This window comes from Ursus arctos, unplaced genomic scaffold (assembly GCF_023065955.2).
Source record: "Ursus arctos isolate Adak ecotype North America unplaced genomic scaffold, UrsArc2.0 scaffold_8, whole genome shotgun sequence".
NCBI lineage: Eukaryota > Metazoa > Chordata > Mammalia > Carnivora > Ursidae > Ursus > Ursus arctos.
This window is the reverse complement of record NW_026623100.1, coordinates 78,717,974-78,745,092: the sequence shown is the minus strand read 5'-3', so window position 1 is coordinate 78,745,092 and position 27,119 is coordinate 78,717,974. Positions and strand designations below refer to the sequence as shown.

General features: G+C 42.4%; 1 protein-coding gene across 1 annotated transcript in view; it reads right to left on the bottom strand.

Moving 5' to 3' along the window:
* The window catches only part of YWHAQ (tyrosine 3-monooxygenase/tryptophan 5-monooxygenase activation protein theta), a 38,618-nt gene extending 19,563 nt beyond the window's left edge, over nt 1-19,055 (bottom strand). Inside the window, exons 1-2 of the mRNA XM_026518664.4 lie at nt 18,780-19,055; nt 18,032-18,389 (exon numbers count right to left, since the gene is read on the bottom strand). Of these exons, the coding sequence (XP_026374449.1) occupies nt 18,032-18,325 (294 nt within the window). The 5' untranslated portion in view covers nt 18,326-18,389; nt 18,780-19,055. The remainder of the gene's footprint in view (nt 1-18,031; nt 18,390-18,779) is intronic.
* Between the last annotated feature and the right edge of the window lie 8,064 nt (nt 19,056-27,119).

The window sequence follows — 27,119 nt, the reverse complement described above, 5'->3', positions numbered from 1 at the left end:
GCAAAATTCATACAACTCTGGGGTACTCATGAATGTGCATGTACATTTTGGGAGGAAGAACTGATACTAGTGTTAGACTAAAAACCACCCCATGTTCAAACTTTTGAAACATAATTCTAAAAGTAACAAAGACCTAAAACTCAACACTGGCTGGGATATTTGTCAAGTTAACAAATCAATATTAGAATGATCATTGTGTCATGATAAACTGTCATCATGGTTAGAGAATTACTACGGATTTTTCAGACCCAAAGGGGTATGTGCTACTGTAGTTATAATAATAAAAGTAAAAAAGTAAGCCAGATTAGTCCATACAAATCAAGCAGTTAATTATTTTTGTTGGGCAAAAGAAAGTAAAGAGCTAAAAAACACAGGTTAAACAAGCAGAGGAAAGGCAGGAAAAAAACCCAGGGCCCTCAATAAAAGAGAAAAAGCTTTATCTATCTCTCTGCCGCCCAGTTTTTTTTGGGTTTTTTTTTTTTGGTGGGCAGCAAAGCAAGGTTTATTGAGCCTATGAGGCCTAGATGGCCTCTCTGTGAACACAGTGCACCCCTTCTGCTCCCCTCAAAAATTAGTACTTTAGAAAACCCAAAACCAATAAAATGCTCTTGTATAAGAATGTTCATTCTACCTCCCAACTCAGCTACAGAGCTGTTATGACTACAGTGTTGAAGACACACACCAGAAAAAGTTTAAGCCTCTAACAAACATTGGGGTGTCTATGAACTGCCATGTGCCAATATCAAAGAAAGTCACTGTCTTTATACCCTCACTTCACACAAAGCAGCTGAGCCAATTCCATATATTATTAGAAACAAATGTTAATGCCCAGTCCTTTATCTCTGACCTCTGTCTGCTATATATCCTTACATTTTAATTTTAGCAGGTGGATACTGAGCGGCGGTAACAGCAAGAGGAATGTTACACCTTCTGTTCAAAGATTCTCAACTCTCTGACCAAGATCCACAGATTTGGAATGACAGTTTAATATACCCAACTGGTAGTACTAACACTACTTTCCAAATTTGTCAGTCTGCAAAAAAAAAACAATTAACACATACACAACCACAAGATACCAACATTTACAGATGAGTGCTACCAAAGAACCAAGAATAACACCAGTGTCTGTACTTCCTTCCCCTCAGGGAACTTGCAATTTACTGGTATCCAGAAACACTCTAGCCACTGATTTGCAAAATAAAAGAAAAATGACAGTGAGAAAACAAGTCTTTCTTAAAAGGAAAAAAACACAAAAAACAAAAACAAAACAGGAAGTGAAATTTTAAGTTTGGTACTGACAGACATCCTGATACCTAATAGAAACCATGTTCTAGTAATTAAAAACAGGTCAAAACTGCCTTGCTAACTTAATATATGGGTCCAGTTTTGAGATATCCTAGGAAAACTAAAAAAAGATAATAGCTTATACTAGCAAAGACACCAGTGTACTTTAATATGAACTTTGTCTTTTGTAGGTCTATGACAAATTGGATTAAGCCATGTCTACATTACGGAAATTATATAATTATTTGCAGACTAATTTTTCCATCTATGGCTAAACTATGCCACATATATTTATCTCTGCGGATATATATATATATAAGCACGTGCACACACACACACACACACACACACAGTGCTCTAGTCTACCACCTGTTACAGGGCACAAAGGGAAGAACAGAGTCAAAAGGAATTTATGACACTGTGCTAAGAAAATTATTCTGCATTTGGAACTAAATTTACATGGTTTATTAATTCAACTGAACTACTGGGTACAGCACAAAAAATAACCTTGAAAAATAAAGTAGTGCTTATAGTACAGAGAGGAAAAAATAAAGATGAAGTCCTTATTCTTACATACCCTTGAAGCTTACCAATATTGATGTGACTTGGTTACAATTTATTTTGGGGGCAGCCACAAGAGGAACTCAGGACACAGGTAAACTCCAGACAATATGCAACTGGGCCTCAAGACTAGGCTTGGTGAGAAAGAAAATGTTACATTAATATAACAATACATTCTTACCAGGGGAGAGAATTAGAGCAAAGGAAGAAAGTTCACAATACAGAACAAGAAGTAGTTCCTTGCGGCTGGAGCATTGAGGGGAAAAAGAGTGAGAAAGGAGGCTGAAGAGAAAGGCTGGAAGGTCTAAGTCCCATTTAGGAACCTGAACTCCTTCTAACATGGTTAATAGTTGCAAAATTTTAACAATCGGTAATTATTTGCTCCCCCAAGTCTTTTAAAGCAATATATAAGTATCTATCAGCAGAGGTAAAAGGGAGCTGCTCTAGTTGAAGAACATGGTTGTACAGAACCCCAAATCTCCCCTATTTCCACACAAAAGAGAATCCAGAGAAAGGAGAGAGGATTTCAGAAGAATGGGGTCTGTAAAGGAAGGCTTTACAATGAAAGGCAGTGGAAACAGAAACACCACTTTTCTAGAAAAGTTGAATTTGAGTTCACAGCTAATTGGCTATGTAAGTATGTAAATCGATATGCCTCAGTTTTCATACAAGTAAACACATCTCATTTATCCATAACTGCACACAGAATAGTGCAAGGAAACAGATGTGAAAGTATTAATAAGCTATAATGTGTAACTGACTGTGGAATGAGTGCAGGGACACCTAAATTATCTTGCAGGATAGGTGTGATATTAACATACAGAAATGGTAGATGGAAGGCTTTACAAGTGAGAATAGCAGTTAAGTAGAGGGATGGAAACAAACTACCGGGTACTTCGGGCAAACAACTTGGCTGGAGCATTAAGGATGGAGTAGTCACAAGTTTTCCTTAAGTGAATTTTTATGTCAAACCATTTCTGATTATTTTTTCCATAAGTTGAGAATTTCAGATCAAGAATATATTAACTAACATTTCAACAAATGGTGCAAGGCAAGTGAATAGCCACATGGAAAGAATCGAGGTTAGACCCCTTCCTTCCCACCATATATAAAAATTGACTCAAAATGGACCAAAACCTAAATGTAAAACCTAAGATATTATAACTCTTAGATGAAAACATAAGTGTAAATCTTTGTGACTTTGGATTAGGCAATGGTTCCTTACATATTACACCAAGAGCACAAGCAACCAAAGAAAAACAAGTTAGACTTCATCAAAATTAACAACTTTTGTGTTTCAAAGAACACTACAAGCAAGTGAAAGACAACCTACAGAATGGGAGAATATATTTGTAATCATATAACTGATAAAGGTATAGTATCCAGAAGATATAAAGTACTATTACAACTCAACAAAGACAGCCCAATTAAAAAATGAATAAGGATTTGAATTGACAATTCTCCAAAGACAGACAAATGGTCAGTGAGCATATGAAAATATGCACAACATCTATTAATCATCTAGAAAATGCAAGTCATACCCACTATGACTGTAAGTGAGGATGCAGAGATACTGGAACTCTAGTGGAAATTTAAAATGGTGCAGCCACTCTGGCACTATAGCAGTTTCTCAACTGGTTATTAAACACTGTTATCATATGACCCAGGGATATAACCAAGAGAAATGAAAACACGTCCACACAAAAATGTGTACACGAGGTGCCCCTGGCTGGTGGAGCATGTGGAGGGTTGTGAGTTTGAGTCCCATGTTCGGTACAGAGATTACTTAAGAATAAAATCTCAGGGGCACCTAGGTAGCTCAGTCAGTTAAGCCTCGGTTTTGGCTCAGGTCATGATCTCATGGGTCATGGGATCAAGCCCCACGTCAGACTCTGCTCGGTGGTGATTCTGCTGGAGATTGTGTCTCTTTCTCGCTCTACTTCTCTCTCTGCCCTTTCCACACTCATACCTTCACACTCTCTAAAATAAATAAAATCTCTTAAAAAATCTCAAAAAAAAGTGTACATGAATGTTCACAGTAGCATTATTTCAAATAGTCAAAAAATGGAAGCAACCCAAATGTCTAAAGACAGATGACTGGATAAAAAAATGTGGTATATTCATACAATGGAAGACTATTCAGGCATAAAAAGGCATGGCTGAACCTTTAAGACATTACACTAAGTCAAAGAAAACAGATGCAAAGGGTCATAGAGTGTATGATTCCATTCACATGGAATGTCCAGAATATGCAAATCTATAGAGACAGAAAGTAAATCAGTAGTTGTCAGGGGCTGGGGAAAGTGGGGCTGGGGGATAACTGCGAATGGGCATAGGATTTTTGTGATGATGAAAATGTTCTGGAATTAGATAGTAGTGGCGCTGCACAATTTTGTGAATATGCTAAAAACCATTTAATCCTATACTTTAAATAGATGAATTTTATAGTATTTGAGTTCTATTTAATTAAAAGATACATGGGGGCACCTGGCTAGCTCAGTCAGTAGAGCAAGACTCGATCTCTGGGTTTTGAGCTCAAGGCCCATGCTGGACATGGAGTTTAATTAAAAAAAAAAAAAAGAAGAAAATATATATGAACGGATACTCCCAAATCATTAAATAAAGACAATGGAAAAAGAAATCTTCTCTAACATAGACAGTATCTGCAATTAAGACAAATTATTTTGCAAGCATTTCTTTGAACCGAGAGGAAGATCTGGTAAGTTTCTTCAGAGGAAGAATAGGGGGGGGAAAAGGAAATTATTTGTATAGCACTCATTACTATGACTTTAAAATATATGTAAAATATCACTAAAATTTTGAGTGCATTGGCTTTGTCTTATTTTAGGAACTATTTAAAAACACAACAAACAAAAAAAGCACACAGGATCAGATGATCAGAGAACACATGTTAAATGAAAACCACTCAGTTTTAGAGATTGATTTTTAACCTCCATCCACCCCTTTAATCCTATTTTCCCCATAAACTCTCTAAACATAAATTCTACCGCAGGAAAGACAGTATTATATTCTATGGGAAAATAGTTGCTTTATTTTATTCATTTTTAAAAAAGATTTTACTTATTCATTTTTGCGAGAGAGAGCAAGCCCCGATGAGGGGCTCCATCACAGGACCCTGGGATCATGACCTGAGCCATCAACAACAGACTGAGCCACCCAGGTGCCCTTATTTTTTTAAGTAAGCTCTATGCCCAACGTGGGGCTTGATCTCACAACCCCCAAGATCAAGAGTTGCATATTCTACCAACTGAGCCAGCCAGGCGCCTCCTATGGAAAAATATCTAAGAACCTAAACTAACAATTCTTAGTAGGTCCTCCAAAGACTCAACAGATTTGGTGGCTGGACATGCTGCTTTGGTATATTGAAAGAAAACTGAAAGGAAACTATTTCTATCAATAGCTGAAATAAGCTTTATAAACATCTGCCAGGCCATTTAGAACAAAAGCAGAAATTCTCAGAAGTCTGTGTCAGATAAAAATGAATCACGAAGTGGGTTTTTTTTTTTTTTTGACATCCACATAAAGAGGATCACCTGTCTTTTTCTTCCCAAAAATGTACAGCTCGTTATAAATAAAACAGAGGTATAGCCTTCACTTTCACCTGCTGAGTTATTCAAACTGCAGCAGGTTACTCTGCACTATATATTAATTTTTTTAAAAAAGATTTTAAGTAATCTCTACATCCAACATGGGGCTTGAATTCAACCCCCAGGATCAAGGGTTTGCACACTCCTCCAACTGAGCCAACCAGGCGCCTCGTCCTGCACTATTTAAACACAGCAATAATTAAAGATAAAAAATCATAAGAAATAATAATACAAAAACAAATGTCATATTCTTGACAAAGCCTCATTTCTGTGCAAAATAAATGAAAGACAAACTTGGATAAACAAAAGAAATTTGCCAAATAAATTTTCTTTACTCTTACACTTAGCCATTGAACACAGCCAATGCACATTCTTCTACCTCCTTCCCCCATCTACTGAAGTTGTTATTCTCCTGATCATTTCTCTAATTAAATGGTTCCTAAGTTTTCTTCTACCTCAAATATCTTGGCAGGTATGGGGAGAGGAGAAGGAAATAAAAATTTCTTGAGGACTATCAGTAGTTTGATAAAGGCTCCCAGCTCAATTTGAAGTCACTTCAACATAGCACCATTTCCCATTTCAAATGTCAGTCCCTGAATGTTTAAATATTATTTTTTAAAAAATTAAATACAGTAAAAACTAAACTACATTAACTTTCATACAGCATGATTGTATTAACTGGATAGTCAATCCTGCCAGACTCTAAGTTTCTGACATCACAAAGAACCAAATACCTGGTCTCTGTAATCAGCCTCCAAATAAAGTATTTTCTGACTTAAGGATACATAAACCCTTAACTGTAACCTTTCTAACCTCTTCACTAGTCCATCAGAATTGTGAGGGGGGAACACATGCACAAAGACCTAAAAATTATACTGCTAAGGGTACCTGGCTGGCTCAGTCGGTGGAGTGTGCAACTCTTGATCTCGGGGTTGTGGGTTCAAGCCCCACGCTGGGTGTAGAGGGTACTTAAAAAAAAATCCTTAAATAAATAATATATTGTTAAATACTTGGAAATAGTACCAAGCTGAGAGATCAGAACACTATACACACACAGACACACACAGACACACAGACACACACACACAGCTAACAGCAGGTGTCTAATACAGCAGGTGTCTAATATCTTAAAAGAACAAACCTTTTCTTTTTTTTTTTTTTTAAAGATTTTATTTATTTATTCGACAGGATAGAGACAGCCAGCGAGAGAGGGAACACAAGCAGGGGGAGTGGGAGAGGAAGAAGCAGGCTCACAGCGGAGGAGCCTGATGCGGGGCTCGATCCCGTAACGCCAGGATCACGCCCTGAGCCGAAGGCAGACGCCTAACCGCTGTGCCACCCAGGCGCCCCAAGAACAAACCTTTTCTGAGCTGTGTTCAAGTAATGGCTGTTTGGTGAAGGAGCAAAACAAGAGGGAAAGTGAGAGTACCAATACTAGATGAGTAACACCAGCAAGAGCAACTTGGCCAGTAGAAATCTAATCTGAACATCAGTATCATTAGTTGTAAAGCATTTTCACGTACTTCCCTACTTATTTCCCATGGCCACCCTGATTTTATAAACAGCAATCTAAGACTGTCCTTTACGAAAAAAGCATTTACATTAAATGTGTATTAGCCCTTATGGTCAGGGATGCCTGGGTGGCTCAGTCAGTTAAATGTCTGCCTTTGGCTCAGGTCATGATCCTGGAGTCCTGCATCAGGCTCCTTGATCAGTGAGGAGACTGCTTCTCCCTCTGCCTGCTGTTCCCCCTGCTTGAGTGCTCTCTCTCTCTAATAAATAAAATCTTAAAAAAAAAAAGTCTTTAATAGTCATGTTCTTACCACCTGCACCACTGTTTCCCCATTTCTCCAAGAAAAGCCTACGTAAATATACAGGAGAGAGAACGTTCACAGTTAAAGTTAGTAAACTAAGGATACTATATGATAGATGTTTAGTACCAAATCCAACTGGAGTAAAAGGTCCAAAGGACAAAAAGATCATGGAATACAGCTCATGTGAATAGAAAAACTGTGAAATGGATAGTGAAGATCTGTGTGAAAGACAAGTTCCATTGAGATGCTTCAGCCATCCTGGCTAACAGATGACCTATCTCCAAAAGCTTTGTAACTTTCAAACCTAAATGAAACCAACTGCAAAAGATCATTATCTACATATTTCATTCATGCCAACTCTGCTTTGGGGTTGGGAATTCAGGAGTAAAAAGAGAGATCATCTTAACCTTACAATACCATTCTCAATATAAGGAAGCAGAAGTCATTTCAAGATACCAGTTCTTTCATTTTTTCAGGAATAGGGACTCTTCATTACTCAATATCTAAAACCAACTTTTCCTTTTTCTTTGTTACCAAGTCTGTGACTTTTCCTGGTCTCCAAATCTATGTTCTTACAATAATTTAAGAGATGATGGGATGGGGCAATGAGAAGGGAGGAGAAAGTTTTATGAATTTCATTATCACCACATAATGAACGACAACTACTCAGAAAACTGCTCAATCACCCAGTGAAGATCACAGTGACGACTAGGAAGTTTAAAAGCAGAATCCCCACAAAGCAGCAATTTTCAAAGTGTGGTCTGGGGACCTTTAGGAGTCTCTCTTGTACTATTTGGGGAAGGGGCACAAAGTCAAACCATTTTCACAATACTAAGATGCTATTTGCTTTTTCATGGTCACTGTTAGATGAGTGGAATATTCCAGAAGCTACAAATGGTGGGATACTGCAATAAACATAACGTAAAGCGATGCCACAATTAACCTTTCTCTTTAAAAGTTATTATTCCACTTATATGAGGTGTCTAGAGTAGTCAAATTTAGAGATGGAAAGTAGAATGGTGGTTGCCAGAAGGGGAGAATAAGGAGTTCAGTTGGAGAAGATGAAAAAATTCTGGAGACGGATGGTGGTGATGGTTGTACAAAGTAAATGTACTTCGTGCCCTAGAACTGTACACTTAATTTTAAATAGTAAATTTTATGTTATGTGTATTTCACCACAATTTTTTAAACCACACATTATGTTAATTTCTAATGAGTTTATTATTCTAAATGCATTCTAAATGGATTACAAAATTCTCGCTTTTAATTTCTAATAATGTGAACATCTACAGGTATAATCTATACAAACAAAAACTTTTGGTTTCCACAATACGTTTAGGTTTGAGTCCAAGAGTTTCAAAAACACTGCCCTAGAGGTAGGGTTGGCTAGCTCAGTTGGTAGAGCATGAGATTCTTGATCTTGGGGTAGTGAGTTGGGCACAGAGTTTACTAAAAACAAAAGACAAAAAAACACTGCCCTAGAGTATCGGTCAATTATGTAAGTCTTCCACTGTGACCCATAACTCCATCAATCTAATTAACATTCATCACAAAATAAAAACAAAAGCTATGGTGCCAAGTCTACCAGTCCTTTCTCTGAGGTGGTTATTGATACCTTTCCATATATGCTTATGTCTTGACATCAATAAGACCTAGGTTTCACTGTTTAACTTGCTATAGGTTTTAAAGGCATTCAATCACAACAGCGTAAAATATCATACCCCTAATTCACAGCAACCACCAACCACAGTGAACAGCCACATACCCACCACCCAGATTTTACTGTTAACCTTTTGACATATTTGCTTTATCACATACCAATCCATTTCTGTTGGTTTTCAGGTAAATTGTAGACACCAGTATGTGCATCACTAGTTTTTTCCCCTTTGAAGCAAAATTTACATAAAATGAAATGCATAAACATTAGGTGTACCTTTGGTGAGTTTTCACAAATGCATATACCGGTGGAACTCAAACCCATATCAACATAAAGAACATTACAATCACCACAAAAAGTTCCCTCCAGTCAAGTCAATCTCTGCCTCCATCCCCACAGAGGCCACCATTCTTCTGACTTTTCACCCATAGACTACTTTTGCTTGTTCTACACAATGCACTTTAAAAAAAAAGATTCATTTATTTGAGAGGGAGAGAGTGTGTGGGTGCAGGAGCGGAGTGGGGGGGGGGGAAGCGGCAGAGGGAGAGGGAGAAGCAGACAACCATACTCCCTGCTGAGTAGGGAGCCTGATGGGGGGGGGGCTTGATCCCAGGACCTTGAGAGCATGATCTGAGCTGAAGGGAGGCATGTAACTGACTGAGCCACCCAGGCGCCCCCATGATATACTTTTTTGTGCAGCTTCCTTTACTTAGCATGTTTTTGAAATTCATCTATATTGTAGTGTATAGCAACAGTCCATTCCTTTTTATTGCTGAGTAGTATTTCATTGTAGGAATATACCACAGTTACCCACTTTACTATTAATGGACCGTTGCCAGTTTTTTGCTCTTAGAATAAAGCTTTTTTTTTTTTTTTTAAAGATTTTATTTATTTATTTGAGAGAGAGAAAACATGAGAGAAGTGAGGGTCAGAGGGAGAAGCAGACTCCCGGCCAAGCAGGAAGCCCAATGCGGGACTCGATCCTAGGACTCCAGGATCCTGACCTAAGCTGAAGGCAGCCGCTCAACCAACTGAGCCACCCAGGTGTCCTAGAATAAAGCTGTTATAAACATTCTTGTCCAGGTCTTTTTCTGGACCCACATCTTCATCCCTCTTGTGTAAATACCTAGAAGTGGAATTTCTAGGAGGGAAAAACCTTTTTAATTACAGAAAATTTCAAATATATGCATGAGAGAGAATAGTATAATGGCTTCCCATTAAAGCCAGCTGCACCTATACTGATTCATAAACCCTTGTTTCATTTATGCCCCACCCATTATTTGGAAGTCTCAGATATATCATCATCATCATTTTGTCTTGAAATACTTCAATATGCAAACAGTTTTCAACTCTGGTCAGATTATTTATCATGAAATAGTCAAGAAAACTTCATTGATTTACCTACAGATTAAGAGTCTAAAGTATCAATGGATTAACTATGATTTCTCTTCTCTTCATATCTTTTAAATGATGCCTTCTCTGCCACCCCGTCCTTAATACCTAGAGAGTTAATGGTACAAAGATATATTCTGTTCTTACTCTGAAAGAACTAGAGCTAAACACAAAACTGGTATTGAGAAATATCACATAAGAACATCAATATGATCAAGCCGATCTCCCAACTGTTAAGCACCCTGAATTAACTAATCCCATGCTATGGTACCATTTTATAAGTGAAACTGTGCGAGACTTAAAAAAAAAGTCTGGTAACTAACTCTTTCTGAGAACAAAGGTAATCCTCATTACCTCCAATACTGAACAAGGAGGTAAAATTTGAACCCTTCCAGTCACTAGATTTTTGTTTGCCTCAAACAAACTATCTCTGCTGGAGAGGATAAGGGGAAATGGCCATTCTCAGCAATTGCTGATGACAGTGTAAATGCACACAATCTTTTCAAAAGGCTATGTGGAAAAAAGAAAAGCCCATCTTTTGATTTGGAAATTTCACTTCCAAGAACCTAAGTAAATCCTAGCATAAAGCATGCAGCAAGGATGTTCTTCCCAGTGTTCTTTATAATGGAGAAAAATTATTTACAACCTAAATGTTCAACAGAGCATTAGTATAATTATGCAACATCCAAATAAACACACACCAAGGGTTTAAAAGCCTGGAACCACATATGCATATGCACATACACATATAAAAATAGAACACTTGGCAGTTATGAATGAGAGGGGAATATCTGCTGTTCATCAGTTATAATCACCTCTTCCTAATAAATTTCATTGTAATTTCAGCTGCATCTTTTTAATCTGTGCTAAGGTTTTCAAAGAGCAAAGCTTAGAGCTTTGGAGGCAACAATGATACACACCCTTGAAAATACAGGACTCAATGATTAAGTTCCAGAAAAGTGAACTCTAGAGTTAAAATAGCACACACACAATGGTAACAAGAAAAAAATATGAAGTCTAGACAAAGGGTTCTGACAAGATGCCAACATGTTAATAAGAACCCAAGGGAGGGGCGCCTGGGTGGCTCAGTCAGTTAAGGGTCTGCCTTTGGCTGAGGTCCTGAGAGATCGGGCCCTGCCTTGGGCTCCCTGCTGAGCAGGGAGCCTGCTTCTCCCTCTCCTTCCTGCTCCTGCTCTCCCTCGCTCTCTCTCTCTCAAATAAATAAAATCTTAAAAAAAAAAACAAAACCCAAAGGAAGGCATTATACAATCTAGTACAACTTAATACTGCTCACTTTATTCACAATCCAGCCCAGCGTTTCTCAACCTTGGCATTACTGACACTTTGGGCTGGGTAATTGGATTTTCCTGTGCATTATACAATGCTTAGAGGCATTTAGGCCTCTAACTCACCATATGTTAGTAGCACCCCTCCTTCCCTCCTTCTGACATGCAAAAACTGTCTCCAGAACTTGCTAAATGTTCCCCGAGGGGTAAATTCACCTTGGTTGAGAACCACTGATCTAACTTTACACTTACTGTCTGCATGGACAACATTCCGGAAATTCCATCTCACTCTTCAAAAACAAAAACAAAACAACTCTTGGCTTCAAGGAGCTAACAATCTAAAGTCAAAAGATGCTAGAGTTAAGAAGTTTTAGACTTTTATTGAAGTATCCTGTATATGAGGGCTTCACAATTATAGACTCGGAGTTTTGTCCACCACAGACCTATCTTCCCTCCTTCACAACTTACAGACATAATGGCTTATATTAAACTGTACAAATTCCTCAAAACAGAGATTCACACTGTAATCTTCAGTCAGCTACCCTGTATTTAGGGCCAAATGGGTTTCATTTAATTTCATTTGGAGTCATACCACTTGGGTTAAAATCCCTGCTCTACCATTTACTAGCTTCGAGATGTTGACCAAGTTATTTAACTTCCTTATGCTTCAGTTCCCTCAAGTTTAAAACAGAAATAATACCATCAACTTAACTTATGGGAACAATGTGAATAAAAAATGCTTAAAATAGTGCTTAGTGTATAGTAAATGCCCAATAAATGTCAGTTATTTGATATTATTTTTACCACAAGCCTGTTAAGGCAGGCACCATCACCACCAATTTATAGATGAAGAAACAAGCCAAGAGATTAAGAAACTTGCCCACGGCCACAAAACTGTAAGGCTATGGTGCAATGATTCGAAAAAGTACGTATGATTCCAGGGCCCATAATTTTTCCATTATGTCAATAAAACTGTATTAAGATTCATTTAACTATCAAGATCAAACTTACTTCAAAATAATAACCAACACAAGACACATTTTCATTAAAAGATTACTTTAGAACCCTTAACTAAATTAAGGTCACACTGCTTTTACACACGGACACAGACAACTTTCACAGTTTTGTTATCCCATTTTAAATGATTCTTATTCACATGCACCTTAGTTTCAGACATTATATGTTACACCAAAGCAGCTCATTAAAATTAGTCTACTAAACGACCATCAACACCCAAGGATAACATTGGGTTGTCTGAGACAGAGCTTATCTTGTACACATTCTCTAAGTGTCCTTCTTACTCCAAGGTCACTGACTTCGTAAATGACAGATTTTGTTCCCAAGTCCAAGAAGGCTCTAGGGAACCTTTCGGTTTCTTTGATTTGTCCTTACCTCACACCTAAGTTCTTCATGATTCTCAAACACCCCACACATGCTATTTACACTGCCTGGTTGTCCCAGGCAAAGACCCCATCAAAAAGGAGAATTACAGACCGATTTCCCCAAAGAATATGGATGCCAAAATCCTCAACAAGATCCTGGCTAATAGAATCCAACAGTACATTAAAAGGATTATCCATCATGACCAAGTGGGATTCATACCTGGGATGCAAGCGTGGTTCAACATTTGCAAATCGATCAGCGTGATACATCATATCAACAAGACAAGACTCAGGAACCATATGATCCTCTCAATTGATGCAGAAAAAGCATTTGACAAAATACAGCATCCTTTCCTGATTAAAACCTTTCAGAGTGTAGGAATAGAGGGTACATTTCTCAATCTCATAAAAGCCATCTATGAAAAGCCTACAGCAAATATTATTCTCAATGGGGAAGAGCTGGAAGCCTTTCCCTTAAGATCAGGAACACGACAAGGATGCCCGCTCTCGCCACTATTATTCAACATAGTACTAGAAGTCCTTGCAACAGCAATCCGACAACAAAAAGGGATAAAAGGTATCCAAATCGGCAAAGAAGTCAAAATGTCTCTCTTCGCAGATGACATGATACTCTATATGGAAAACCCAAAAGAATCCACTCCCAAACTATTAGAAGTTATAGAGCAATTCGGTAATGTGGTGGGATACAAAATCAATGCTCAGAAATCAGTTGCATTTCTATACACGAATAATGAGACTGAAGAAAGAGAAATTAGGGAATCCATCCCATTTACAATAGCACCAAAAACCATACGTTACCTTGGAATTAACTTAACCAGAGACGTAAAGGATCTATATTCTAGAAACTATAAATCACTTTTGAAAGACATTGAGGAAGACACAAAAAGATGGAAAAATATTCCATGCTCATGGATCAGAAGAATTAACATAGTTAAAATGTCCATGCTACCCAGAGCAATCTACACGTTCAATGCTATCCCGATCAAAATACTGATGACATTTTTCAAAGAACTGGAACAAATAGTCCTTAAATTTGTGTGGAACCAGAAAAGGCCCCGAATCTCCAAGTAACTGTTGAAAAGGAAAAACAAAGCTGGGGGCATCACAATGCCGGATTTCGAGCTGTACTACAAAGCTGTGATCACAAAGACAGCATGGTACTGGCACAAAAACAGACACATAGACCAATGGAACAGAATAGAGAACCCAGAAATGGACCCTCGGCTCTTTGGGCAACTAATCTTTGATAAAGCAGGAAAAAACATCCAGTGGAAAAAAGACAGTCTCTTCAATAAATGGTGCTGGGAAAATTGGACAGCTACATGCAAAAGAATGAAACTTGACCACTCCCTCACACCATACACAAAAATAAACTCCAAATGGATGAAAGACCTCGATTTGAGACAGGAATCCATCAAAATCCTAGAGGAGAACATAGGCAGCAACCTCTACGACATCGGCCAAAGCAAACTTTTTTATGACACATCTCCAAAGGCAAGAGAAACAAAAGATAAAATGAACTTGTGGGACTTCATCAAGATAAAAAGCTTCTGCACAGCCAAGGAAACAGTCAAAAAAACCAAGAGGCAGCCCACGGAATGGGAGAATATATTTGCAAATGACACTACAGATAAAAGACTGGTATCCAAGATCTACAAAGAACTTCTCAAACTCAATACACAAGAAACAAATAAACAAATCAAAAAATGGGCAGAAGATATGAACAGATACTTTTCCAATGAAGAAATACAAATGGCTAACAGACACATGAAAAAATGTTCAAAATCACTAACCATCAAGGAAATTCAAATCAAAACCACACTAAGATACCACCTTACACCAGTTAGAATGGCAAAAATAGACAAGGCAAGATACACTGCTTGGTTGTCATACAACTTATTAATCTTTCTTGCTTCAACTCTGCTACTCCCAATAAACCAACAACTCGGGCATGACCCCTCCTCCTGAAACGATCTCACTACAGTTGTTAGTTTTCCAACATTTCATACACTGTCAATGACACATTCTTCAACCTGGACTTTAAAAATTACTCATTTTAGATTTGGGAGAAAGTCAGAACAGAGGTTGAATGGCTAGGACCTGTATGTAGAACTTTCTAATCACCCAAAATGAGAATGTAAAGAGACCCGGAAACCTAGCCCAACCCTCTGGTTTCACAAACAATACGGAGAGACCCATAACTGGGTGAAACCTCTAACCTCTCTAAGATACTCTCTAAGATAAAGAGTTTGGTCTTGGCCATTTGGGCCCTCTTCATCTCCTCTGCTCTTCTGATTACTCATTTGGATTTTAACATTTTTTCCCTGCCTCTACAGTTTAGTAGCCTCCCTCAATACAGAGATTACCAAGAGTTAAGAGTTGTCCACCATGGTCATTTTGAGTAAATAGTTCAAATAATCCCACCCCCAACCTACTACTCTTTAAAGAGAAAGAGACTAAGAATCTCTGCTCTTTAGGATCAAAATTTTGCCCATTCTTCAGATTACTCTTCCACTAGTCTTCTATAACAAGTCATTTTCACTCACTTTCTCCATACCAAATTCACCTTCCTGTTCACCAAAGGAAAAAAAAGAAAATCTCATTTTAGCACCAATGTTCAGAAATCTCATGTTTCACTCTTCTTTCCTCATCATTTTGGTAGACTCTGCATTAAATTACTAACTTATCAATCATCAGACTCTTGTTCACTAGTCTATCGCTTCCTCCTTGTCTGTCAGTTAAGGTTACAAGCTGGTAATTAGCACTCAAACCATGAATTCTAGATGCTGCCACATATACGCCGTTCAAAAACCATTCAAAAATCTTCAATGCCTCCCTCCCTGTCAACCAAATGAAGAAATCTCACTCTGACATTCTTATAAGCTTCCTACCTCCCTTTCCTGATTCTCCTCCATTAAAGCTCACTCCAAAAACCACGCTTTGTGAAGCCTTTCCTGTGGTTTCAGTTTCCTTTGAACTACGAATACGTAGCACTTTGTTCATAACCACTTATGGGAATTATGTATTTGGGTATTTCTCACATGCACTCCATACTGATTATCAATTATGAGAGGAAAAAATCTATGGTTCTTAGTTTTGTTCCTCCCCATAGTGCTTAGCAAAGTGCCTTGCACATACCAAGCTCTCAAATACAGTTGCCAACCTGAAGATGGGCTTTCCCAGGATTTCTTTATAGGCTGCACATCAAGTCACAATTAGTTTCTGAAGCCATTTTGTTAATAAAAATATTTTGCTTACACCTTGGTGTCTCCAACTAATCAAACTAAACTCTCTTTCTCTTGGTGTAAAAAAATTGTCTTCATTTCAGGGGTTCTCTCCTATTGAAATGATCTGTAGGAGAGTCTAATATACCTGCTCTCTCTCTCAAGTCACTTGTCAACTAAACAAAACTCTACTCATGCCATCAAAAAAACCAAATTTATAAGAACCACAAAATAAAACAAATATTCCTTTGGCCTAGAGTTCACCTGCTAGAGAACACGAAAAGCTCTGTGGTAATTCGGAATTGCTGCAAGGTAAGGAACAAAACACGAAGTAGTTACTGAACACAAAGAGACTGAAACATGCTGTGAGAGCCACCAAAGTACTACATCTGTAGAAAAGCCTCCTTAACATATGGAATTTGTAGGAGTCTTCCCTTGCTAGTAGAGTCAATGTTGTCAATAACCATTACCACATGCTATTGAAGTCTGCCATCACTTTCGAGTTGGCAAATTTCTTGAAGTCAAGCGGCAGCAATTCAGTTTGAAAAGCTCTGAAGTGCCTCCTCCAGGCCAGGCAGGGAGTGGAAGCTAAGGAGACCTATAAATATAACATAGAGCACACTCTCTGCATTGCCCCTTTACCTGCTAACTCCGTTAGCCATGATTTTGACCAGATCACCCATTATTTGTATTAGAACACTAGGTTAAAAAAGTAAAAAAAAAAAAAAAAAAAAATCCTGCCACACATTATCTGATGGGGCAAGAAAGAGAGGGTTGTGAAGAAAAGAGGCATTTTCTTTTTACTTGGTGAATAATCACCAATCTAGCATGCTTGCCTTTCAAAGCCCACCCAAAATGCCAAAAATCAGTAGACTTTTTGTAATTAAAAAAAAAAAACCACTCCAGGATATAATGCTGACATTTAAAATTTAAAAACTTATGTTATTGATCAAAAGCTCCAATGCCATGACAAAGCTAAAAATGTTCTCTCTCACTAACAAGAGTGAATCAGAGCAGTCACCTACTCCACCCAATAGCCACCCTTGCGACTGGACAGTTCAAAACCTGGAAAGCTTTCCTCGCCTGCTCCACGCCAGAAAGGAATTTCATTTGATACATTAGTGTTTAAGTGTAACTAAATAATAGCAAGAAAATGTATCATATACTGAAATTTATCAGGACAGTTTGTCCTTTGGATTTATCTGTACCTTCTTCACAGTTATCGAACTTTCCCCACCCCCTCCACTCCTTTTAGCACGGAAAAGCTCAACAGATACTGTTACTTGAAAAATGAAGTATCTGTTCAGATTTTCGAAGTAAATTTCCATTACTAGGCTTGGGAGGAACACCTACTACACGTACATTGTCTCTATCGAAAAGAGACACCTTCTTTCGAATAGGTTGGAGCCTGTGAGTTGATCGGTATATTTAAAGGGTTCCCAGATCTCCTCAGGACGTTTCAGAAAATGATTTTTCGGTCTTGCACAAACCTACCTGGATGTTTCAAAGTTACATAGTTTGGTAGCAACCCAGCATCTGGGCAAAGTTCTGCCCTTACCTCTGGAAAAGGGGCTTTCTCAGTCTCAAGAGCTTAAACACATTCAGGAGGCCAAGGCTAACCTTCTCAAATCCTCCACACGTCGGCAGACAATTAGGCAAGCCCCGGCCCACGTTTCTTTCCCATTCCCATGAAATTCTCAATGAAAGGCTTCACACACAAAAGGACCCTTGGCGCCCCAGTCGCACAATTCCCCGGCTCCCGCCACCCCTTCCCTCCCCAGCCCGGACGACTGCAGACTCACCAGCACCGTGGTGCAGATGGACCTCAGCTCAGACTCCACTTTCTCCCGATAGTCCTTAATCAGCTGCAACTTCTTGTCCGAGGTGTCGGTTTTCTGCTCGATGCTCGAGATGACCCTCCAGGCAGACCTGCGGCCCCCGACCACGTTCTTATAGGCCACCGAGAGCAGGTTGCGCTCCTCGTTGGACAGCTCGGCGCCCTGCTCGGTCACGGCCTTCATGCAGGTGGCCATGTCGTCGTAACGCTCGGCCTGTTCGGCCAGCTTCGCCTTCTGGATTAACTCCGTCTTCTCCATGGGGACGCGGAGAGGAGAGCGAGGGCGAGCACCGACCCGGATCGGGAGGAGGCGTGAGGACTGCCTGCGGGCGGGGGCGCGGACAGAAAGGCGGGGGCGGCGCCGTCAGACAATGCGCCTGCCGCCCGGGGCCGCCCGCCGCCTGCCAGCCGCCCCTTTTGTCCGTCCCCGCACGCGCCGCCCCGTTGAATTTCCCTCCCCCGCCCACGCTCCCCGCCGGCGTCCGGGAGGCCGAGGGGCGCCCGGCGGAGGCGGCCCGCGGCGAGGGGAGGAGGAAGGGCCGCTCCCGCGCCCGCCCGGCCCAAGATGGAAGCGGCCGTTGGCCCACACCTTGCCGCCAGAGCCGTCCCTGAGGAGAGCGGCGTCGAGGCCGGCCGCTCCCGGGGGCCGGCCTCCCGCCCTGCCCTCAGGCCCAGCCAGGCCGAGGAGGGCCAGGGGCGACCGTAGCGCTCACCTTCACGTCTCCGCGACCGCGGCGCGAGTCCCACCACTTTGATCCGCTTTTGGCTTTAGCCGAGGACCCTCCCGTCTCAGCCTACCCCGGAGCCGAGGGGCGGGCCGCCGCGCCGCTGCCCTCGCTCCTGCAGCCCAATGACGCGCCGAGAAGTTCCCAAGAGTCCCGCCTCCAGCTCCGCGGCTGGCCAATGAAGACAGAGCGCGCGGAAGGGGGCAAAGAGGGCGGGGCGGGAGGGGAAGCGGAGGCTAGGAGGGTGGGTCGGCTTGGGCAAGTTCGGTTGGCCGGCAGGCTGCGGCTTCGGCCACGGGGTTTCCTCCAATTAGATCCAGGGTAAAAGGACGTCACTGTTGCCATGGCGATGCTGTTACCAACTCCCCTCATCCCCCCCGCCACCCCCAGCACTTGTGGGTGCGGCACGGGAGCGGGAGGCTAGTCCCACCTCTCCCGCGGTGGCCGCGTCTCCTGCTGCAGGGCCGCTGCACATGGTGCATTGCATCTTGTGGGTTAATGCAGCCGCGGCACTCCTCGGCCTGGTGAGGAGGGCCCGGCATGGTGACATAAGCGGCTGTTTTGTTGCACAAGCTCCTTTCTTTCCTCCACCTTCCCATTCGTGACAAAGGTTTGGAGCGCCATACACTGAACCCAGCCTTTAATGACGTTGCGATTGGAGCTGCGAATTAGAAATAATCCCAACCCCGTTAAAGAGGAATGCCTTGCTGGAGAAAGTCGTTCCAGAATGACTTTTCATGATCTACTCAAGTTTTCAGACGGGCACCTAAAGCCAAAAATTCCCTTGTAAAATTCCCAAGGAAGTCCAGGCAGGTCTCTCCGGCAATGGCCAGATAATCTGATTTTATTCTGACATTCAGGATAATTTGGAGAAAAACACACATTAAACACCCCTCCCTGCCCAAAGAGGCTGTTCTTATATCACTGTCTAGTCTTTCCAGGTTATCATCTAAATACATATTTTTTCACATCGTTTTATGGGTGTATGGGTTTTATATTCTGGTATTATTTTTGAGAGTACACTCGAAACCCTAAACTTCTCTCCTAGATGTTCACTTTCGACTTTCTCCCACACTTTCTCCTGCTCACACCCTTCTGAAGTGAGAAAGTTTGCCCCAGATGCCTTTTATTTGGGGTCATCACTAGCACTTTCTTTCCACTTTAAACGAGGCACAGCCCTCCAGCCACTCCCTTCTCTCTGGGCACGTCGCCAGTGCCTGACAAATCAGGTGGCTGTGCTGGGTGTCTGGGAAGAGGCCTCTGTGGCATCTTAGATGAAAATTCCCATCTGGGCTCACACTGCTGTGATTCCAGTTCCGGCACGTCCAAGGGAGTGGGTCTTTGAAAGCCAAAAAATGCCACAGCTAAGAATTCCAGATCTAACTGGGGGCTGGAGCAGATCTGGAGATTCTCTAGAATGGAAGATCTGAGAGTTCACACAGATGACGAGAGAAGGTACAGACTCTCCAGAAATCTAAACTCCCTCCTACGTGCCCCTCCCTGTCCTGACTTGTAAAGGTTGCTTTGTGCTTTGATGGACAGGAGAGGCCTGGGTTGGAAACAGCCTGTGTCAATGCAAAAATGGCTCACTATGTCCTAGCGTTCTAATGTAGGGCCCTGCTGTTATTTCTGGAATCCCTGGGGCCAAGCTGCAGACACACAAGTGTTTATGGCCATGTGGGCTGGGGTGGAGCCGGACACCAAGAAATCCCAATGGAAAGAATTTGCATGTGGAAGGTCAGATAAAATGCTTTCTGTATGACCAGTGAATTTCAAGCTCAGAAATTAGAGACAGCCCAAGCAAGGGGACATACCAGTGGAGGTGGATGGGAGGGATAGAGACCCTTGAAGGCGATTATCAGGGGACTGAATCTCTGTGGAAGGCAGAGAGGAAAGGGGCAAGCACACTAATTCTTTGTCAGAAAGTCTGGGCTGTGCTGCCATCTCCTTCGGTGACCTTGGGCAACTTTTTGCTGCTCTCTGTAATTCAGTCTCTAAAATTTCTGCTTTCACTCAATCATCAAATATTCATTGAGCACCAACTCATATAGTTACGATCATCTGCAATCATGGGTGAAAACTGCTTCGAAATAATGGCACACTATGAAATTATAAAGTATTTGATGGCGGTCTAGAGGGACAAGTGCATATCTGAACACCTCTGCACCTGGCAGAACTTGGGGAGAGAAAATTAAAGCCCTGGGAACTTCGGGTTCCCCGACACATAAAAAGCTAACATTAATGAGTGAGTACATGTACCAAACACTATTTTACATCCTTTGTATTAACTCATTCGGTCTGCTTAATGCTGCCACGAAGTCAGTACTACTATGATCATCACCTCTGTCTCACAGATAAGGAATCTAAAAGCACAGAGAGGTTAAGTATTCTGTGCAGAACTCCTAGCTAGCGAGTGGCAGAACCTGGATGTGGACCCTTGCACACGGTCTGCACACCCAAGCCCATCTCCGTTTCCACTCTGCCGGATCTTTGCTCAGTGCCATAGGGACTCTAGGAAAGATCAGGCTAGACTCTGTCCTCCAGGAGTTTCGTCCCGTAAAGATAAAAGATAAAGGTAAAACGTGCATAAGCATCCACATCGAACATGCTGGCAAGAGCTCTAGGGAACAGACAGCTCACAAAGAAAGTATTGAGAAGTTATGACTTATTTGTTTGATGTTCTTGTTATTTTTACTGAATTCCTTGGTGAGAAGAAGCTGCTGGAGTTAAGACAGAGCACACCGAATGTGAAGCCTGAAGATCCTCAATTCCAGCCCTGCTGTTTATTTCCAGCTTGACCTTGGACACTGTGATCCCCTCCGAACTTCAGTTCCCTAACCTGTGACAGTCATCCTGCATCACAGAATACTTGTAGAGCTATCGCGTCGGAAGATGTTGGGCCTATTGCAAACGTTCAGTCAACGCTAGGTTTCTTCCTTCTTTCCCTCTGTTTGGGGGTGGGGAGCAGAAGAGAGAGGGAAATGCCTGGTCGCAGCAAGGAGCCTTATCTCTTGAATCACTGTAATTAGTGGAGTTAATGGCCTGCAGAATGGCCCCAGTCAGGGTACATTTCAGAATGAATGAATCCTCCCAGTTGAGTTTACTCATAAATTGTTTCGGTGGTTTATTTGCGCAAAGCAGTCGGTCATTTCAGAGGAACTTCTTCCTCTCCTGCCATATGGCAGATATTTTACTGACAAGCAAGCATTCGAGTGGGACTCTTCACCCAAATCCCTGTGTAATCGTTATCAATACTTCTGTTTCGTGGATAGTTGAAGAGTTGTCCCCACTGTTCACTCTACCTGGAGGCACTAATGAGACTCATGGAGAGCCCAGACAGGCGGGGAAATCAAGGGAACTTGGTCAGGGAAGTCTTCCAGACATTCCCTGGTTTAAGGCTGGGTCAGGCCTATAGAACTCAGTTTCCCATCGGGCCTGCAGGGGGAGAAGTTTATTCTTGCCATATGCAGGTATCCCTCTGTGCCCACGGTTCTCCCATTTCCGGCATCCCCTGGACACCCCTTGGCCACATAACTGTTTTACAACTCTCACTGTGTGCTTTAAGGAAAAAAACAAATCAAGTTATTCCTTCATTAAAAACTATGTAAGTCTAGGGGCGTTTGGGTGGCTCATTCGGTTAGGCATCTGACTCTTGATTTGAGCTCAGGTCTTGATCTCAGGGTCTAGAGTTCGAGTCCTGTATTGAGTCCAGTGTGAAGCCTACTTAAAAAACAAACAAACAAACAAACAAACGAACATGTCGTCGCTAGTAGCATGTCAGGCATCCTGAAGCAGCTTTTGGTAAGCTGGCCTCTTGGGGAAGAGTTCCAGTACTCTTCCATTTCCCCAGCGTTTCCTATGTGCCAGGCAACAGAGTATTTTTTAAAATGCTTGATCACTTTCGTAATGATGATAGTGATGATGATAATGTTAACAGAAAATGTAATAGCATTCATTCTACTGAAAACGGAAACAATACATAAGTGTACCAGGGAGATTAAAAAGATCTTGAGAGCGTGACTCTGAGAAGTGACCACTGTTAGCGTTTTGGCGATCACCTTCTAGATATCTCTCTTTTTGTTTGGATATATGTATGTGGTTTTGCATTTATGAGATTGCATTTGTCACTTTATTCAGTGTGATGGCTAATTTAACATGTCAACTTGGCTGAGCCATGGGGTGCCCAGGTATTTGACCAAACATTATTCTGTGAGGGTGTTTTGGAGAGAGATTAACATTTAAATTGGTGGACTTTGTGTAAGCAGATTGTGCTCCATACTGTGGGTGGGCCACATCCAATCAGTTGAAGGTCTGAAAACAACGGAAGAGTAATTTCCCTTGAACAAGAGAGACTTCTTCAGCAGATGGTCTTTGGACTTCATCTGAAACACCACCTCTTCTTCAGTCTACAACGGACAGCCTTCAGACTCAAACAGAAACATTGATTCTCCTGGGTCTCCGGCCTGTCGGTCCACCCTGCAGATTTCGGATTTGTGATCCCTTGCAACAAATATCTTTCTGTATATGAACACATCCTATTGCTTTTCTTTCTCTGGAGAATCTTGACTAATACAACCAGTAACTTTCTTTTTTCACTCAACAAATGGTATGATATTTTTAAATACCTAAAAGCATATGTCTATGCAATATCAACCTCTCTCAGTCAGACTGTGAGCTTCCTGAGGGAAAGAGTTCTTTCTTTCTTTCTTTCTCTCTCCCTTCCTTTCTTTCTTTCTTTCTTTTTTTCTTTCTTTCTTTCTTTCTTTCTTTCTTTCTTTCTTTCTTTCTTTCTTATAAGATTTATTTATTTATTTGAGAGAGAGAGAGAGCACAAACAGGGGAGGGGCAGAGGGAGAGAGAGAATCCTAAAGCAGACTCCCCGCTGAGAGCAGAGCCCAACGTGGGGCTTGATCCCAGGACCCTGAGATCATGACCTGAGGTGAAATCCAGAGTTGGATGCCCAACTGACTGAGCCACCCAGGCCCCTCACTTTTTTTTTTAATGTAAGCTCTACGCCCAATGTAGGGCTTGAACTCACAACCCTGAGATCAAGAGCGTATGCTCTACCAACTGAGCCAGCCAGCCAGGTGCCCCAAGGGTTTTCTTTTTTGATCTTGTATCTCTAGTGCCCTCTCAACAAAAGGTAGGTATTATAACCCCCACTGTGTGGTTGAATAAACTGACCCTCAGGGAGGCTACGTTACCTGTCCAAATTGGTAAGCAATAGAGTTAAGATTCAAAAGCAGGCCTGTCTGATTTCAATCTTCTTCCACCACAATAAACAAGACTCTGTGCCACAAGACTCAGATGGAAGCTCCGACGTTTGCCAGCCCAGGAATAATGCTTAGTTATTTGGGGCTGGTGGGTGGCTGAGTATATACCGGCCAGTGAGTCAGTGGCTGATTTTATTTTCATATGAAGTCTCTGTTTTTACACTCAACACATCTGCAGGGAGAGGGCACCTTCTTGTTCCTTGTCTGTTCCCTTTAGTTAATTACACATCCATCTCTCCGGTTAGCCTGTGAACTTCCAGTAGGCAGACCTTCCTCTGCTTCCCATGTCCCTGGTGTCTCTGACTGACCCATAGAAGCCATTTAGCGAAGTTTTGTTTTGAGAGTGAATCCAGGCCATCAAGGGGGGCATTCCAATAATAGCAATTGTTTGCACCCAACCATATATGAAATCACTAGAACGGTGGTAAATTCACAAATGCCGTAAACATGGGATTGCATCTGCTATGCAGAGCACCTGAAGAGCCCTGAAGTTAGCATGGAAGGTCCTTGAGCAATCAGAAATCCTTCCTAAGCTTCCTGCACAAATGTGCACGCACGCTACACTCCTAACTCAGGACCAGTTTCTTGCTAGGTCCTTCAACAAAGTATCGAAGGGGCTACCATGTGCCAGACACTGTCCTAGGGGCTGGGATTCCAAAAATGAATAAGACGCGACCCGTGCCTACAAGGACCTTGGCGGAGAGCCCAGAGGTGGGGTGTCAAACCCGGAGCTTAGGGAGGAACTGAGAGACTCTCCCTCTCTTTTCAGTTCTCACGTGCTCACCTTGGTTTCCAAGCCTGTGGGGGTCTGGAGGTGGCTGTTTAGAAGGCAGGAGTAGAATTACACGTGGGAGTCCCTCCGAATCCACTGTACCTTCTCACCTGATGATTCAGAGCAGGGTAAGAGCTGAGGCTTTAGAAGGCCTTCCCCAGCGGCTGACCCGGGATCCCCTCTACAGAAGGCAATCAGTTGTCAGGGTGGAGACATCGAACCCACAAAAAGCACACAAAAAAGCTCAAGAGGTTGGCCCCCGTTAGTTAAAGGCACACAGCAAATATCTCTCAGACCGGGCCGAGCCACATAGCAATGAGACTTCATCATCATGCAAAGATGTTCACGATGTGTTCATTTTGTTGTTGTTGAGGGAGTCAGTCACACACTATGTATCTATATATTTAAGTTTTGGTACATAAAGCGACAAATCTTCAACATCTCCCAAATTATGACTCATCTGCAGACAATTCAGGACAGTTGAGCGGTTGAACGAACACAGAACCATTTGAGAACAATGCACACAGGAGTTGATTGTGTGGCTCTCCCAGGAAGTGCTGTGCGAGTCTAGAGAAGGGAGACACGAGTGTGGGCTGGAGAGATTGCAGTGGATGTCAGGCATCAGAAAGCTTTGGGAGGAAAGGGATCACCATAGGAAAAGGGGAGAGCCACCGAGAGGAGAAAGGTCTGCGTTTCCTTCCTGTCCGCTGCCCCGGTGGGTGCCTCTGGAAGGGCAGAAAGGTTCCACTTGCTCCTCCCTGTGTGGGAGTCGGCTTTGGACATGGCCGACCCCGAGAAGATAGCTCTGGACCGCAGGCTGGAATGCAGATCACCCAGGCAGAGCTCGGTATCCAGAGCTGGGATCTCTTCTGCCTCTTTACCTCCTTCTGCCATAACCAGCGCAGCCACATAGGCAGCTTAACAAGTGCAGGCCGCACTGGGGAGACTGGTTATGCTAACCTCCTGGGCCCTTCATGGGGAGGATCTTATAAAAAACGCAAGTCTGACCCTTGCATTACTTTCCTGCTTCAAATCCTTCAGCAGCGTTTAGGGGCCGCTCCTGGTTGGACTCCGAAGCCAGACGGCCTGGGTTTGAATCCTGGCTCCACTACTCACTAATTATATGATCTTGGGCAGGTTACCTATTTCATGCCTTGGTTTCCCCATCTGTGAAATGGGGATGATGATAAAAATAATACCTCTTCAAAGGGTCAATATGAGGATTTGATGAGTTAATATTAATAAAGCACTTTAAACAGCACTATTTATGTGCTCCTGAGATAAACAGAATAAACTCAGAATCCTTCCGGGGACTCCCAAGCCCCCAGTGATCTCCCTGTAGCCCCTCTCCTTAGCTCTTGGCTTACTCCTCTTTCTCTTGGGCCTCAGCCCCTTCTGAACTTTGCTCGTGCTGTCCCCTCTTTTCTCACATCTTCACCTTCTCATTTCCAGAGTCTCAGCAGAAATGACCCTCCTCTCCCCACGCAGCCGGGTGAGCTCCCTGAGATGGAGCACACGACGTCACTTCTGGGTCTGATTCCCCGACAGGCTGAGGCACCAGGAAGGCAGGATTAAGCCTCCGTGATTTGCTTGGGTAGCCCTGGTGCCTGGCAGAGTGCTTGGCAGAGTGCTTTGTGGTTATACTGGGTGCCGAGAAATGGATGGCCAAATGGACAAATGAACAAAGGATGGGTGGAGGGAGGAGTCATGGGCAGGCACACAGTGGCCACAGGACAGGGTGAGCTGAGGCTGCTTGCTCAGGAAGGCTTCAGGCTGGCCTGGGTCCAGCCCCCAGCTGGAGGCACCCATGACTGTAGCTGAGAGGGCTTGGAAGCTCCAGGCAGCCCCCTGTGGCCCTCCTTCCCCTCAGTCCCGTCCAGCTCTGTAAACAAATTCCCAACTGCAGCGGGCCTGGTGACGAAGCGAACCGAGGCAAGGGGACTTTTGCAGAGGAAGGAATTCTTTTGAATGTAATAACTCCCTGATTAATTTGCACAATTTCTCTCCTTTCCAGAATAAGCCCAGGTAAGAAATTTGGGGGCATCATACATCTAAACAAAACACAGAAAAGCACGGTCCATCAAAAGCAGCCCCCAGAAGGAAGGAGCCCACGCCACCCTGCTCCGCTATGAGTATGCCACTAGGTGCCTGGAGACCGTGATCGCTCTGATCAGTGCTAATGAACGAAGGACCCCTTGCCCCTCTCCCACTCCCAGTCCTGAAGCTCGGAGGCCGGCCAGCCAGCCCCCATGTGTTCAGATGGAGCACAGCCATCCCACAGCT